The sequence below is a fragment of the Gadus morhua genome, chromosome 6 (genome assembly GCF_902167405.1).
Source record: "Gadus morhua chromosome 6, gadMor3.0, whole genome shotgun sequence".
Taxonomy (NCBI): domain Eukaryota; kingdom Metazoa; phylum Chordata; class Actinopteri; order Gadiformes; family Gadidae; genus Gadus; species Gadus morhua.
The window spans coordinates 27114101-27129475 of NC_044053.1; the positions used below are offsets into that span (position 1 = coordinate 27114101).

The 15375-nt window shown below is 38.6% G+C and overlaps 1 protein-coding gene and 1 non-coding gene across 2 annotated transcripts; both read right to left on the minus strand.

Moving 5' to 3' along the window:
• Positions 1–6229: 6229 nt before the first annotated feature.
• Positions 6230–8145, minus strand: LOC115545857 (uncharacterized). The gene is made up of 4 exons (XM_030359323.1): positions 7829–8145; positions 7373–7544; positions 7081–7235; positions 6230–6962 (listed from the first exon to the last, which is right to left on the minus strand). The coding sequence occupies exons 1-4, from the start codon at positions 8001–8003 to the stop codon at positions 6775–6777; spliced, it is 690 nt and encodes a 229-aa protein (XP_030215183.1). The 5' UTR covers positions 8004–8145; the 3' UTR covers positions 6230–6774.
• Positions 8146–15067: 6922 nt separating this feature from the next.
• trnam-cau (transfer RNA methionine (anticodon CAU)) lies at positions 15068–15139 on the minus strand. Its single transcript has one exon. It is a non-coding gene; the product is annotated as a tRNA-Met (tRNA).
• Positions 15140–15375: the final 236 nt, after the last annotated feature.

Below are 15375 nucleotides of genomic sequence, written 5' to 3' on the forward strand. Positions count from 1 at the left end.
ATTTTCCTTACAAAAATAAATATGCGTCTCACAATTTAAATCACGTCGAACAAGGCCTGTAACAGTTTAAAAAAAACGAAACAAGTAGCCTAACCATTGCAAATAATTTAAAGCTGCAAATAAAACGGCAGCAAATGGACTAAGGAAATACTCAGCGTTGTGATCTTCTCTACACGCCCGGGATTACAGCTGCATCTTGCGGCGGTGAAAATAGCCGACACACTTTCACTTTCACCGTTGCTGCGGGTCTGCTTTCCCGAACTCACCGTTGTGTTTCAGGAGCATATGTTGCCGCATAGTACTTTCTGGTAGCTCGATTTCGCTTGGCATATTTTACATTTCACCTTATGATCTCCTATTTCTTTAAAGTTTTTCAATTCTTCGCTGCAGTTTGCTTTAACCGCCATCTCTTAACTTTTTGAATTCTGGCGTGCCTGCGCACGGAACGCGCCATGGAAATGGATGCATTTGATTTTCTTTGTGCCCACGTCATGCGTTAGTGGCGCCGACAGAAAATTGATACATTTGCTTCAGAAAACTTTGTTTATGTGTGTATATGCAAACTCGAGTTTGCCTGTCCACCAACCGAGTTCATTTGTAACGAGGAGTACTCGAGTAATCGATTCCTCACGCCCATCCCTAGTCCCTACAATACCAAACATATCATCACATTTCTAGATGCACATCATCTAGAAATCGAAAATGGTCTATTAGTTTTTTTCAATTGCTTGAACACTATAGTCACATGCTTAGACCAAAGTAACACAACTTGAAGTTTTTGTTTCTATACCTTAAACACATGTATCCATTCCTTAAACAAAAGCGCTGCTTTGCACTTTAGTGTCACAGAACAGACGAGGGGACCCAAATGCTGGACACAGGGAGACGGAGACGGAATCAAGGAAAGGGGGTTTTATTCCGTAGACAGGCGAGTAGTTGGGCAGGTAGGGGTCCGGTAACAAGCAGGTAATCAGTAGGGGTGAAACGGATCAGTGTGTCCACGGTTCGGTTCAGATAACCGTTTTGGGCCTCGGTTTCGGATACGGTTCGGATTAGGATCATGTCCGTGGTAGTAAAAAGGCGGACTTTTTTTTGACGGAGGGTTTGGGGGAGAAACACAAAAATGAATGAGACCCACAGGCTATTTGCAATGTGTTAATTGACTGCAATCAGACAACTTGCAAGGCTTTTTTGTCCAATAAATGTTCCCCTAAATGCATTTGAAAACATGGTGCACCGAGTGTAACATGTAAGGGATAACGGCCGACGAGGCTTAGAACTCTGGCGACGAGCGCAGCATGAAGCCAGAGTTGCCTCTACCTGTCCATTATTTCCATCGAACCGGTCGACCTCGAAGGCCGTTATCCCGCTTATCACCCGTTTGTATTTATCTCCCGTATATTTAGAATATAATTGTATCAATTACTTTCTTTAAATTTAGGAATCGTGCGCTTGAACTTCAGAAAACAACCTATTACAGCTACCTCATTGGCTCGGGCAGCACTGGAGAGAATGCATTCCGCTGGGTCCTAAACACCCTTTTGTATCGGACGTAGGCTACAGTAGGCAAAATACGCTACATAAGGCAATGCCTTCATGAAACCGAAATCCGCGGATCTCCAGAATGCTCCGAACTGTGGTAAACGAACCGAACGGATTCGGATACAATTCGAATCCGCTGCAGGCCTAGTAGTCACACAAGCAGGGATCAGGAACCAGCGGGGTAGTCAGACAGGCGGGGATCAGGAACCGGCAGGAGAGTCAGACAGGCGGGGATCAGGAACCAGAAGGAGAGTCATAACAGGCAAGCAAGGGGGCGATGGCAGGCGGATAGTCAGGCAGGCAGGGGTTCGGCGACCGGAGAATACTAGAAACTTGGGAAGGAGAGAGTTACTACGGGGACAGGCTGCTATAATGCTCGAGAATGCTGGTAGGACCGATACTAACTATAAAGACGTAGCGACGAACTGGCGCCGGCTGATAGGAAATCCCCAGCTGAAGTAGGGTCGATCATTATGGATAATTACGTCCAGGTGCGGGAGAAGGAGGCCCACCAGCATCCCATAGCCACTAGATGGCGGCATTGGACCGTGTAGCAGGACGCGACGTGACAGTACCCCCCCCTCTAGGGACGCCTCTCGGCGGACGACCCACAGCCGACGGATGGTCCCGATGGAAATCCCAAACCAGCGAGGCATCCAGGATACTCCTGGGCCCGTACCCCTCCCAGTCGACAAGATACTGGTGACCCCGGCCGCGGCGACGTACCTCCAGGAGGTGGCGGACTGTCCACGCCGGATGGTTGTCGATGACCCTCGGCGGAGGTGGAGGCGGAGCGGGGGGAGACAACGGGCTGGTGGAGACAGGCTTGAGTTGGGAGACATGGAAGGTCGGATGGACACGGAGAGATGGAGGGAGTCGGAGAAGAGGGTTGATGACAGACTCCACTTCGAAAGGGCCGATGAACCGGGGAGAGATCTTAGGGGTGATCCCCCTCAAGGGAAGATCCTTCGCCCGAAGCCACACCGACTGTCCGGGAGCGTACTGGGGGGCAGGCAGACAGCGCCTATTGGCCTGCAGTTGGGAGCGGGAGGTGCGTGTGGGCCGGCACCTGCGCATATGAGCCTGGACTGACGGGACAGAGATCTCCTCCTAGAGTCAACATCTAAACCCTGGCTCTTTGCGCATTGTTATCATTTGTGGTAAACATCTTTAAATTGCCATCACAGCTTCTGAAGTGGGCAATACGTGTGGGGTAGTCCACACGTAGTGCAGCACAGGATTCTTGATTCTGAATGCTATTCATTTTATGACTAAAACTTTGAAACGGTCTGATTATAGCAGAGGATGGTTTCGATCCATCGACCTCTGGGTTATGGGCCCAGCACGCTTCCGCTCCGCCACTCTGCGTGCGTGCGTGCGTGCGTGCGTGCGTGCGTGCGTGCGTGCGTGCGTGCGTGTCTGTCTGCGTGTTGTCATGTAGGCTATAGATATAGATCGATTGTCTTGGCTTGCTTGCATCCATGAAATATTGTAATGTTATGGCCGAGCTGGCTACTGCATATCGCGAACAATCTGGGGATGAGGGACTGCCATCTCAATATATAGCCTAACATATACAAATATATCACTGTAGGCTACTAGACACAAATATATTTTCCACTAGCTAGTGGTGGTCATTACATTGTAGTGAAACTAGTAAAGACAACACAGCCTTATCTTACGGCGAAATATGGAGGCACTGCAGCTCTAGTTTCGACAATGCGTTACTTTAGTCTGGTCTTTCTCTTCACTGATTGGTTAGACAGCCTTCAAACTTAGTGGTCAAGCAAAGAAGGGGAGGGGCTCGTTCTGCATACCTAATAGCCGGAGCGAATAACTAATAGCCGGAGTGAATGACTAATAGCCGCGGCTATTAGTCATTCAAAACCGTACGGAATCCGTACGGAATCCGTACGGAAACCGTACGGAAACCGTACGGATTCCGTACGGAATTCTTGCCAAACCGTACGGAAACCGTACGGAATCCGTACGGATTCCGTACGGATTCTGTATGGTTTTGCACTTTTACCGCGCCAATCTAGGTCCGGATTGTGGCCTTCTTGGCTTTCCATACACAGCCGACGGATGGTCCCGATGGAAATCCCAAACCAGCGAGGCATCCAGGATACTCCTGGGCCCGTATCACTTCCGGCCAGGTTTAGGAGGTAGGTGCTTTATCCATTAGAACACTGGGGCACAAGCGTATTTACAATAGACCAAAGAAATGAAAGACCAACCAAGCACTAGCAAGGACTGAAATACAAAAGAATAAGGTAGTTACACTCGTTCTTAATTTTTCAATCAACCCCAGTCTCGCTACCAATCCCACGCTCAATCATCTTCGTAAGGGATATTTGTTTTAAAATGCTTGCTATTTATCTCCAATATTGTGAGTAGAACACTTCATGCCATCTATTGAGGCTAGACTAAAAATTTAATTGCAGTTCATTTCATTGATTGATTGATGCTATATTAGGTAATAATGCTAGGAGAGGATGGTTTCGATCCATCGACAGGGTTTATACAGAGATTCTTAAGTTGAATTTACTACCTTTTTACTACCGTTTTTACTACCGTCACAATTTTTTTTACTACCAGCACGACTTCAAGCTTCAACTGTAGCAGCTTAAAGTATATATACATACATACATACATACATACACACACACACACACACACACACACATATATATACGCACGCACGCACGCACGCACACACACACACACACACACACACACACACACACACACACACACACACACACACACACACACACACACACACACACACACACACACACACACACACACACACACTTCTTAAAATAGGGGGCAATGCCAAATTTGATGATGTAGCCGGTCTTGTCCTTGGCCAACGCGAACGATTTTGCGATTTGGGAGTCCGGGAACATCATGCGGAACAGCTCTCCTATGTTATCGTTTGACTTGAACGAGTGGTGTTTTACTGCTAAATCTAAACACCACAGTACCTCGGCCTGCAGTGTAGAGGTGGCAGCGCAGAGCATCTGTGTGCTGGTCGTAGGAATACTGGCGGTGGATTGCGGGGCGGGAGCAGACGAAGTTGAGGGAGCAGTGGAGGTTGAGGGCGTAGCGCTAGCAGTCGTGCTAGCGCAAAACAGCGACAGCGGTAGCTGCGCGCTACGTCCCCGCATCCTGGCTCGGTGACTGGCAGACTCCATATGCAAGGTCTGAAAATTTACATTTAACCATTTTGATGCGAACTCACGGAGAGGTTTGGTAGCAAGCCAGCCGGGTACCCAAACTGACTTTAACGCGCGCGCGGGGTACACGTGAATCCTAGGTCACAGGTCCTAGTCGCAACATAAAAATATATTCACGCAAGTTTATTGAAGAAGCTAGGCCTTCACGTAAGTAACATTAATTGAAAAAGGCATTGGTCCAGTTGGATTAGGGTTCGAAAATTTACTACCTCGTCAGATGACGTTTACTACTTTTTACTACTTTTTACTGGCTTTAATTTGGCCTAATTTAATTTACTACATTTTACTACCTTTTAAAAACCCGCGGCAGCCATGATCGACTTCTGGGTTATGGGCCCAGCACGCTTCTGCTGCGCCACTCTGCTTAAAGCCCATGGTGCAGGTTAACCGGAAGTTTCGATTAATGGGTACATAAAGCACTCAAAATATGTATATAAAGTTTGAAATGTCTCCAAAATGGTGATAAAGTCCAGTTTTTGTCGTTTTTGGTTAGTAACGGTTATTTTTTACGCAATTCGGCGATGACGTCACGTGAGGTAGACGCATACTAGAACTAGCACTATGGCGTCTGACGGTGAGGTGACGTGAGACTGATTATGTCGTTGGCTCAGATAGGTAGGCTACCCTAAACTTAGTCAGAAGATCTAGAAATAGAAGGCATACTATGCCTTCTATTTCTTCTAAATATGGGCTAGCTTGACAGTCCCACCTGTAAACCCCTAGTGTTTATTTCTAAGCTTTTACCTTTCTCCGGTGAAAATGTTGTTTGCAAACGTAGCCGACGCCGAGTAGGCTGGTCATGTCTTCAGTGTGATTATTTTTGATAGTGCTAACTAGTTTTCCTCGTGATTGATAGTAGTAAGCGTGTCTGTGTCGCTGTGTTTGGCGGTGTAGTCCCATGGAAACTGTAGTGGAGAACTTGTGTTGTAGGGAGGTGAGCGCGTTTTGGTCGCTGGTCGAGGAGCTCACCCCGCGGCCAGCAGATGTAACGTGCCTAACGCAGCATCCTGGATTTGAGGCATGCTGCCTGAATCCGTTTGTGTTAAAAATAGCATACTCACACTTCAGGCAGGATCGTGGTCCCCTTCAAGCCAGCACGCACGAGTATGTTCATAATTTATGTTTACTTTACAAATCTTTTTACACAGAGTCCTTTGAACCAACAGTTATAGGTGACAGGAGATGTGTTGCATACACAAAAAACATGCATAAGAAACAGGCTTAAAATGACGTTTCCAACCTACTTACAGAGAGTTTTAAACTTAAGAATCTTTCCTACTTATCCCTACTAGGCAATACCGGTACACTGCGTACAGGCAGGCTATACGCTGGGCTGATGGCATTTTAGGGAGGAGTATAAGGAGTATAAGGAAGCCTCTACCCTCTTGTGTGGTTTCAACCATCAGACAGCAATTCTAGAATGGTGATCAGACCTATCAGGGCTTTCAATGGCCTTGTTTGGAGGAAAATTAATAAAAATAATTGTTATTCTTATTCTGTTGTGATCATTCAATTGCCCTTAAAATGTTATAAAGTACACAGAACACATGCATTTTGGATAAAAAAAGTTATTGGCATTGCTTGTAATGGTTACTGAACAAAGACACAGGTTGGAATTAAATCTATATAAAAAAAATGGTTAGGCACAAAACATACAAGGAACACTGATGAAGGGCTAGACCCGCAATGTTTAATTCTAATTCTAATTAATTCTGCAATAGTGTGGTCATACCCGAGGGTCAGTTGCTGGTTCTCTTTCTCTCACACACACACACACACATACTATTTCATGCATGCATACATGCAGTGATACATGCAAAAGCACATCAAGCAGACACACAGTGAGCCCAGACAACACCGCACACAGAGGTTGACAAGGCACAGGTAAAATGATTGCCAAATTATTTTGAATTACATACAAAGAAATTTCATGCAAATAATAACAACTAAATCATTGGACTTGTCTGTGGAAAGAAATAATAATGTGAAATTAGGTTTTCTTGAAGCGTGACTGCCGGGCTAGGTAGAGGCTGACGGCCTCCTCCTTAGGAATCTGTTCGAAGGATTTGGCGATGGGGGCGGGTGCATCGGAGGACAAATTGGCGCTAATCTCTCGAAGAACCGCGGGTGAATTGGCGTAGCTCTCCCGAAGGGCCTTCATTAATGATGTTGCATAACCTGCAGACATAATAATAATAATATTAATTATAATAATAATAATATTACTTTATAAAGATCATTGTCACTGATCACCGCGCCATCTCAAAATATGATAGAACTGCATGACACTGCTTACCGTAGGAGGCTGCCTCTTTGATGGGACGCACCACATGGGCACCTTTTCTGAAGCGTGGATACCGCACGCAGTACTTCTCCGTCCCGTCACTTCTCCGTGCTGTCTCGCGATTGGCATTATGATTATGATTATAATGCAGCGCCGCTAAGAGAAGCCTACGAAACACATTTGAGAAAACCTTTGAAACTTGGTGTATGTATGACAAAATACTACAATAGGCATGTTAATAGGTACTATTATTACTATATAAGGCATAATAATTTGCAGTGTTATTCCATTGGATAGCACTGACCTGCTATACATCCCAAGGTATGAAAACCCTGTGTGCTTGGGCGTGAAGTGCAAGATGAGGGAGTGGTAAGCCTCAAGCGAGAAGGTCTGGTGCTGTGGAGACAGCTGTCGAACATCTTTCAGTAAGGCAGCCCTCATCATTATGTTCTCCAACTTGACTGCTGCCAATGAGCCTGCAAAGACAAAGGCAGGGAGGCAGACAGACACACAGACGGAAAACGTACAAATAGACAGGAAGATAGACAGACAGAATTCCTTTTTTAAATGGAAACACACATGAAATTGTCCTGCATATGAATTATAGCAAACATAAACAGTAAACAGAATGTTATGAGATTGCCAGGGAATGAAAAAATAATTTTATCACAAAGGTCACATGTCAAAGCATCCAGACAATTACTCAAAGACAGCAAATAAAACAAAACTATGTAGAGTGTGCATAATACCAGTACTGTACCTGGGTCCAGCCACTCTTTGTTGCGCTGATCTCCGTCTAGAGGGCCATGGGCACAACTGGAGAAGGCAGGGGTGTCATGGTCATGGATGCTCCTCATCAAACAATTCCTCCTCATCCATCGGCTCTTCGGGCACCCACGACAAGTCACTGATGACAGTGGCATTATCATCATCATCGTCGTCAACTGTCTGTTCAGGACTAGCGAGGGGAGTGGAGGTTTGTGGGCTTAATGAAGTCTGTGTGCCCACGCTAACCATCTTGGGCTTCAGGTTAACCTGCACAGCTGTGGCAGAGGCAGTAAACATACCCAAACATATGACAATCATGGCAAATCTAAGCGGCTATGTTTTGGTTTAGGCTATGTATTCATTTCATCAATGTTTATGGAAATGTCCTCCTTGCAATGTTTTAGACATAATATCTACCCCTTAAAATACCAAAGATTTACCGTGAGACCATCGGGGGGGCTTCAAATAACATTGTGTCCCAGCGTCAGAAGTGGAGGAGGGCAAGGGCTGATCCCCAGTATCGACACTCTCCACAGTGTCTACAGTGTCCACGGTCTCCTGCAGTGAGGCGTCTGTCAACATCTTGCGAAAACAAATATAAAAAAGTATATTAGTATAAAGTATAGTATATATAAGTATATAAAAAAGAAATCGCACGGTCACGGTCAAATACAGTAAATGTGAAAGAGAACCGTAGCAGTCTCGATCTAACACAACACACTGTTGTGAAAGCCGCTTGATGATGACGATCACTGATCCAAACACTAGCCATGAAGCTTTCATGACGATATGGACATTTACTTCAGGGCAATTTTGTTTTGGCTCATATTCGTGAATCACAAAATATGCTCTTCTAATGTCAGACTGATCATGCTTGTAGTGGAGGCTGTGTCAAATGGAACACGGTATGCAAAATACACACAGAGCTAGCTAACGCGCAGCTTGTAATTAGCAGCTATAGCATGATGCTTACCGTGGCAATCTCTCGCTTGCGGCAGACGGTGTCTCTCGACCTCGGGACAGGGCAGGCAGAGTGGTTTGCATGCACAGACGGCACGGCGGTAGGAATTAACTTCGGCCGTCCTCTTACTCTTTAAACCAAGTGAGACCATCTTGGCATCCCCTGAGTGGTAATCCTCCTCCTTGAAATGCGCGCAGCATATTCTTGAGTAGCCTACGCGGTAACAGAGCTAGCTGAAAAATCTGCCCACCTAAACTTGACAAATTGCACCCAGCTTCGGAGAATCCCTTTGTCCTTGGGGAAGCAATGGACCCTATGTCCACTTTTGCTTGAGACATACAGTAGAAAACCATTTTATCTACTCTCTCTCTCTCTATCTATATATATATGTTATGCTATGCTATCCCTCACTATCTATCGATGTTATGTTATGCTATGCTATCCCTCACTATATATCGATGTTATGCTATTCTATCTATCTATCTATCTATCTATCTATCTATCTATCTATCTATCTATCTATCTATCTATCTATCTATCTATCTATCTATCTATCTATCTATCTATCTATCTATCTATCTATCTATCTATCTATCTATCTATCTATCTATCTATCTATCTATCTATCTATCTATCTATCTATCTATCTATCTATCTATCTATCTATCTATCTATCTATCTATCTATCTATCTATCTATCTATCTATCTATCTATCTATCTATCTATCTATCTATCTATCTATCTATCTATCTATCTATCTATCTATCTATCTATCTATCTATCTATCTATCTATCTATCTATCTATCTATCTATCTATCTATCTATCTATCTATCTATCTATCTATCTATCTATCTATCTATCTATCTATCTATCTATCTATCTATCTATCTATCTATCTATCTATCTATCTATCTATCTATCTATCTATCTATCTATCTATCTATCTATCTATCTATCTATCTATCTATCTATCTATCTATCTATCTATCTATCTATCTATCTATCTATCTATCTATCTATCTATCTATCTATCTATCTATCTATCTATCTATCTATCTATCTATCTATCTATCTATCTATCTATCTATCTATCTATCTATCTATCTATCTATCTATCTATCTATCTATCTATCTATCTATCTATCTATCTATCTATCTATCTATCTATCTATCTATCTATCTATCTATCTATCTATCTATCTATCTATCTATCTATCTATCTATCTATCTATCTATCTATCTATCTATCTATCTATCTATCTATCTATCTATCTATCTATCTATCTATCTATCTATCTATCTATCTATCTATCTATCTATCTATCTATCTATCTATCTATCTATCTATCTATCTATCTATCTATCTATCTATCTATCTATCTATCTATCTATCTATCTATCTATCTATCTATCTATCTATCTATCTATCTATCTATCTATCTATCTATCTATCTATCTATCTATCTATCTATCTATCTATCTATCTATCTATCTATCTATCTATCTATCTATCTATCTATCTATCTATCTATCTATCTATCTATCTATCTATCTATCTATCTATCTATCTATCTATCTATCTATCTATCTATCTATCTATCTATCTATCTATCTATCTATCTATCTATCTATCTATCTATCTATCTATCTATCTATCTATCTATCTATCTATCTATCTATCTATCTATCTATCTATCTATCTATCTATCTATCTATCTATCTATCTATCTATCTATCTATCTATCTATCTATCTATCTATCTATCTATCTATCTATCTATCTATCTATCTATCTATCTATCTATCTATCTATCTATCTATCTATCTATCTATCTATCTATCTATCTATCTATCTATCTATCTATCTATCTATCTATCTATCTATCTATCTATCTATCTATCTATCTATCTATCTATCTATCTATCTATCTATCTATCTATCTATCTATCTATCTATCTATCTATCTATCTATCTATCTATCTATCTATCTATCTATCTATCTATCTATCTATCTATCTATCTATCTATCTATCTATCTATCTATCTATCTATCTATCTATCTATCTATCTATCTATCTATCTATCTATCTATCTATCTATCTATCTATCTATCTATCTATCTATCTATCTATCTATCTATCTATCTATCTATCTATCTATCTATCTATCTATCTATCTATCTATCTATCTATCTATCTATCTATCTATCTATCTATCTATCTATCTATCTATCTATCTATCTATCTATCTATCTATCTATCTATCTATCTATCTATCTATCTATCTATCTATCTATCTATCTATCTATCTATCTATCTATCTATCTATCTATCTATCTATCTATCTATCTATCTATCTATCTATCTATCTATCTATCTATCTATCTATCTATCTATCTATCTATCTATCTATCTATCTATCTATCTATCTATCTATCTATCTATCTATCTATCTATCTATCTATCTATCTATCTATCTATCTATCTATCTATCTATCTATCTATCTATCTATCTATCTATCTATCTATCTATCTATCTATCTATCTATCTATCTATCTATCTATCTATCTATCTATCTATCTATCTATCTATCTATCTATCTATCTATCTATCTATCTATCTATCTATCTATCTATCTATCTATCTATCTATCTATCTATCTATCTATCTATCTATCTATCTATCTATCTATCTATCTATCTATCTATCTATCTATCTATCTATCTATCTATCTATCTATCTATCTATCTATCTATCTATCTATCTATCTATCTATCTATCTATCTATCTATCTATCTATCTATCTATCTATCTATCTATCTATCTATCTATCTATCTATCTATCTATCTATCTATCTATCTATCTATCTATCTATCTATCTATCTATCTATCTATCTATCTATCTATCTATCTATCTATCTATCTATCTATCTATCTATCTATCTATCTATCTATCTATCTATCTATCTATCTATCTATCTATCTATCTATCTATCTATCTATCTATCTATCTATCTATCTATCTATCTATCTATCTATCTATCTATCTATCTATCTATCTATCTATCTATCTATCTATCTATCTATCTATCTATCTATCTATCTATCTATCTATCTATCTATCTATCTATCTATCTATCTATCTATCTATCTATCTATCTATCTATCTATCTATCTATCTATCTATCTATCTATCTATCTATCTATCTATCTATCTATCTATCTATCTATCTATCTATCTATCTATCTATCTATCTATCTATCTATCTATCTATCTATCTATCTATCTATCTATCTATCTATCTATCTATCTATCTATCTATCTATCTATCTATCTATCTATCTATCTATCTATCTATCTATCTATCTATCTATCTATCTATCTATCTATCTATCTATCTATCTATCTATCTATCTATCTATCTATCTATCTATCTATCTATCTATCTATCTATCTATCTATCTATCTATCTATCTATCTATCTATCTATCTATCTATCTATCTATCTATCTATCTATCTATCTATCTATCTATCTATCTATCTATCTATCTATCTATCTATCTATCTATCTATCTATCTATCTATCTATCTATCTATCTATCTATCTATCTATCTATCTATCTATCTATCTATCTATCTATCTATCTATCTATCTATCTATCTATCTATCTATCTATCTATCTATCTATCTATCTATCTATCTATCTATCTATCTATCTATCTATCTATCTATCTATCTATCTATCTATCTATCTATCTATCTATCTATCTATCTATCTATCTATCTATCTATCTATCTATCTATCTATCTATCTATCTATCTATCTATCTATCTATCTATCTATCTATCTATCTATCTATCTATCTATCTATCTATCTATCTATCTATCTATCTATCTATCTATCTATCTATCTATCTATCTATCTATCTATCTATCTATCTATCTATCTATCTATCTATCTATCTATCTATCTATCTATCTATCTATCTATCTATCTATCTATCTATCTATCTATCTATCTATCTATCTATCTATCTATCTATCTATCTATCTATCTATCTATCTATCTATCTATCTATCTATCTATCTATCTATCTATCTATCTATCTATCTATCTATCTATCTATCTATCTATCTATCTATCTATCTATCTATCTATCTATCTATCTATCTATCTATCTATCTATCTATCTATCTATCTATCTATCTATCTATCTATCTATCTATCTATCTATCTATCTATCTATCTATCTATCTATCTATCTATCTATCTATCTATCTATCTATCTATCTATCTATCTATCTATCTATCTATCTATCTATCTATCTATCTATCTATCTATCTATCTATCTATCTATCTATCTATCTATCTATCTATCTATCTATCTATCTATCTATCTATCTATCTATCTATCTATCTATCTATCTATCTATCTATCTATCTATCTATCTATCTATCTATCTATCTATCTATCTATCTATCTATCTATCTATCTATCTATCTATCTATCTATCTATCTATCTATCTATCTATCTATCTATCTATCTATCTATCTATCTATCTATCTATCTATCTATCTATCTATCTATCTATCTATCTATCTATCTATCTATCTATCTATCTATCTATTTATCTATCTATCTATCTATCTATCTATCTATCTATCTATCTATCTATCTATCTATCTATCTATCTATCTATCTATCTATCTATCTATCTATCTATCTATCTATCTATCTATCTATCTATCTATCTATCTATCTATCTATCTATCTATCTATCTATCTATCTATCTATCTATCTATCTATCTATCTATCTATCTATCTATCTATCTATCTATCTATCTATCTATCTATCTATCTATCTATCTATCTATCTATCTATCTATCTATCTATCTATCTATCTATCTATCTATCTATCTATCTATCTATCTATCTATCTATCTATCTATCTATCTATCTATCTATCTATCTATCTATCTATCTATCTATCTATCTATCTATCTATCTATCTATCTATCTATCTATCTATCTATCTATCTATCTATCTATCTATCTATCTATCTATCTATCTATCTATCTATCTATCTATCTATCTATCTATCTATCTATCTATCTATCTATCTATCTATCTATCTATCTATCTATCTATCTATCTATCTATCTATCTATCTATCTATCTATCTATCTATCTATCTATCTATCTATCTATCTATCTATCTATCTATCTATCTATCTATCTATCTATCTATCTATCTATCTATCTATCTATCTATCTATCTATCTATCTATCTATCTATCTATCTATCTATCTATCTATCTATCTATCTATCTATCTATCTATCTATCTATCTATCTATCTATCTATCTATCTATCTATCTATCTATCTATCTATCTATCTATCTATCTATCTATCTATCTATCTATCTATCTATCTATCTATCTATCTATCTATCTATCTATCTATCTATCTATCTATCTATCTATCTATCTATCTATCTATTTATTTACTAATCTGACACTGTCACTCTCTCACTAGCGGCTTCGGCTGTCGTCCAAAAGCGGAGTACCTTACGTGACGTCATGCAATGCATTGTGGGAGAAATAAGAATCATCGCTAACCTGTGGCTAATAACCACTAATATATCACCTACTTTTCCTTATATTTATATTTTGTGATACCCTACAACATCAAATACAATGGAAAATTGTTTAAATGTTTATTACCAACTAGAAAATTGCCAGAAAAGAAGAAAATAGAAACCTGCACCATGCCCTTTAACAGTAACAAAATATAGATGCAACATCTAAACCCTGGCTCAATGCACATTGTTATGGTAAACATCTTTAAATTGCCACCACGGCGTCTGATGTGGGCAATACATGTTGGGTAGTCCACACGTACTGCAGCACAGGATTCTTGATTCTGATTTTAAATGCTATTCATTTTAAGACTGAATCATTGAATTGAACTGAATATAGCAGAGGATGGTTTCGATCCATCTACCTCTCGGTTATGGGCCCAGCACGCTTCCGTTGCGCCACTCTGCTTAAAAATTATACAATATCGAGTCAACATCTGAACCCTGGCTCTTTGCGCATTGTTATCTTTTGTGGTAAACATCTTTAAATTGCCATCACAGCTTCTGAAGTGGGCAATACGTGTGGGGTAGTCCACACGTACTGCAGCACAGGATTCTTGATTCTGATTTAAAATGCTATTAATTTTAAGACTGAATCATTGAATAGTTCTGATTATAGCAGAGGATGGTTTCGATCCATCGACCTCTGGGTTATGGGCCCAGCACGCTTCCGCTGCGCCACTCTGCTTAACACAACACAATATCGAGTCAACATCTGAACCCTGGCTCTTTGCGCATTGTTATCTTTTGTGGTAAACATCTTTAAATTGCCATCACAGCTTCTGAAGTGGGCAATACGTGTGGGGTAGTCCAAACGTACTGCAGCACCGGATTCTTAATACTATTCATTTTACGACTGAAACTTTGAAACGGTCTGCTAATAGCAGAGGATTGTTTCGATCCATCGACCTCTGGGTTATGGGC

Coding starts and splice junctions, on each gene's coding strand:
- LOC115545857 (XM_030359323.1), bottom strand. CDS start 8,003: ATGATGATGATAATGCCACTGTCATCAGTGACTTGTCGTGGGTGCCCG. Junction 7,545..7,828: donor CAAAGAGTGGCTGGACCCAG/GTACAGTACTGG, acceptor TTGTCTTTGCAG/GCTCATTGGCAGCAGTCAAG. Junction 6,963..7,080: donor CAAAGAGGCAGCCTCCTACG/GTAAGCAGTGTC, acceptor TTATGTCTGCAG/GTTATGCAACATCATTAATG.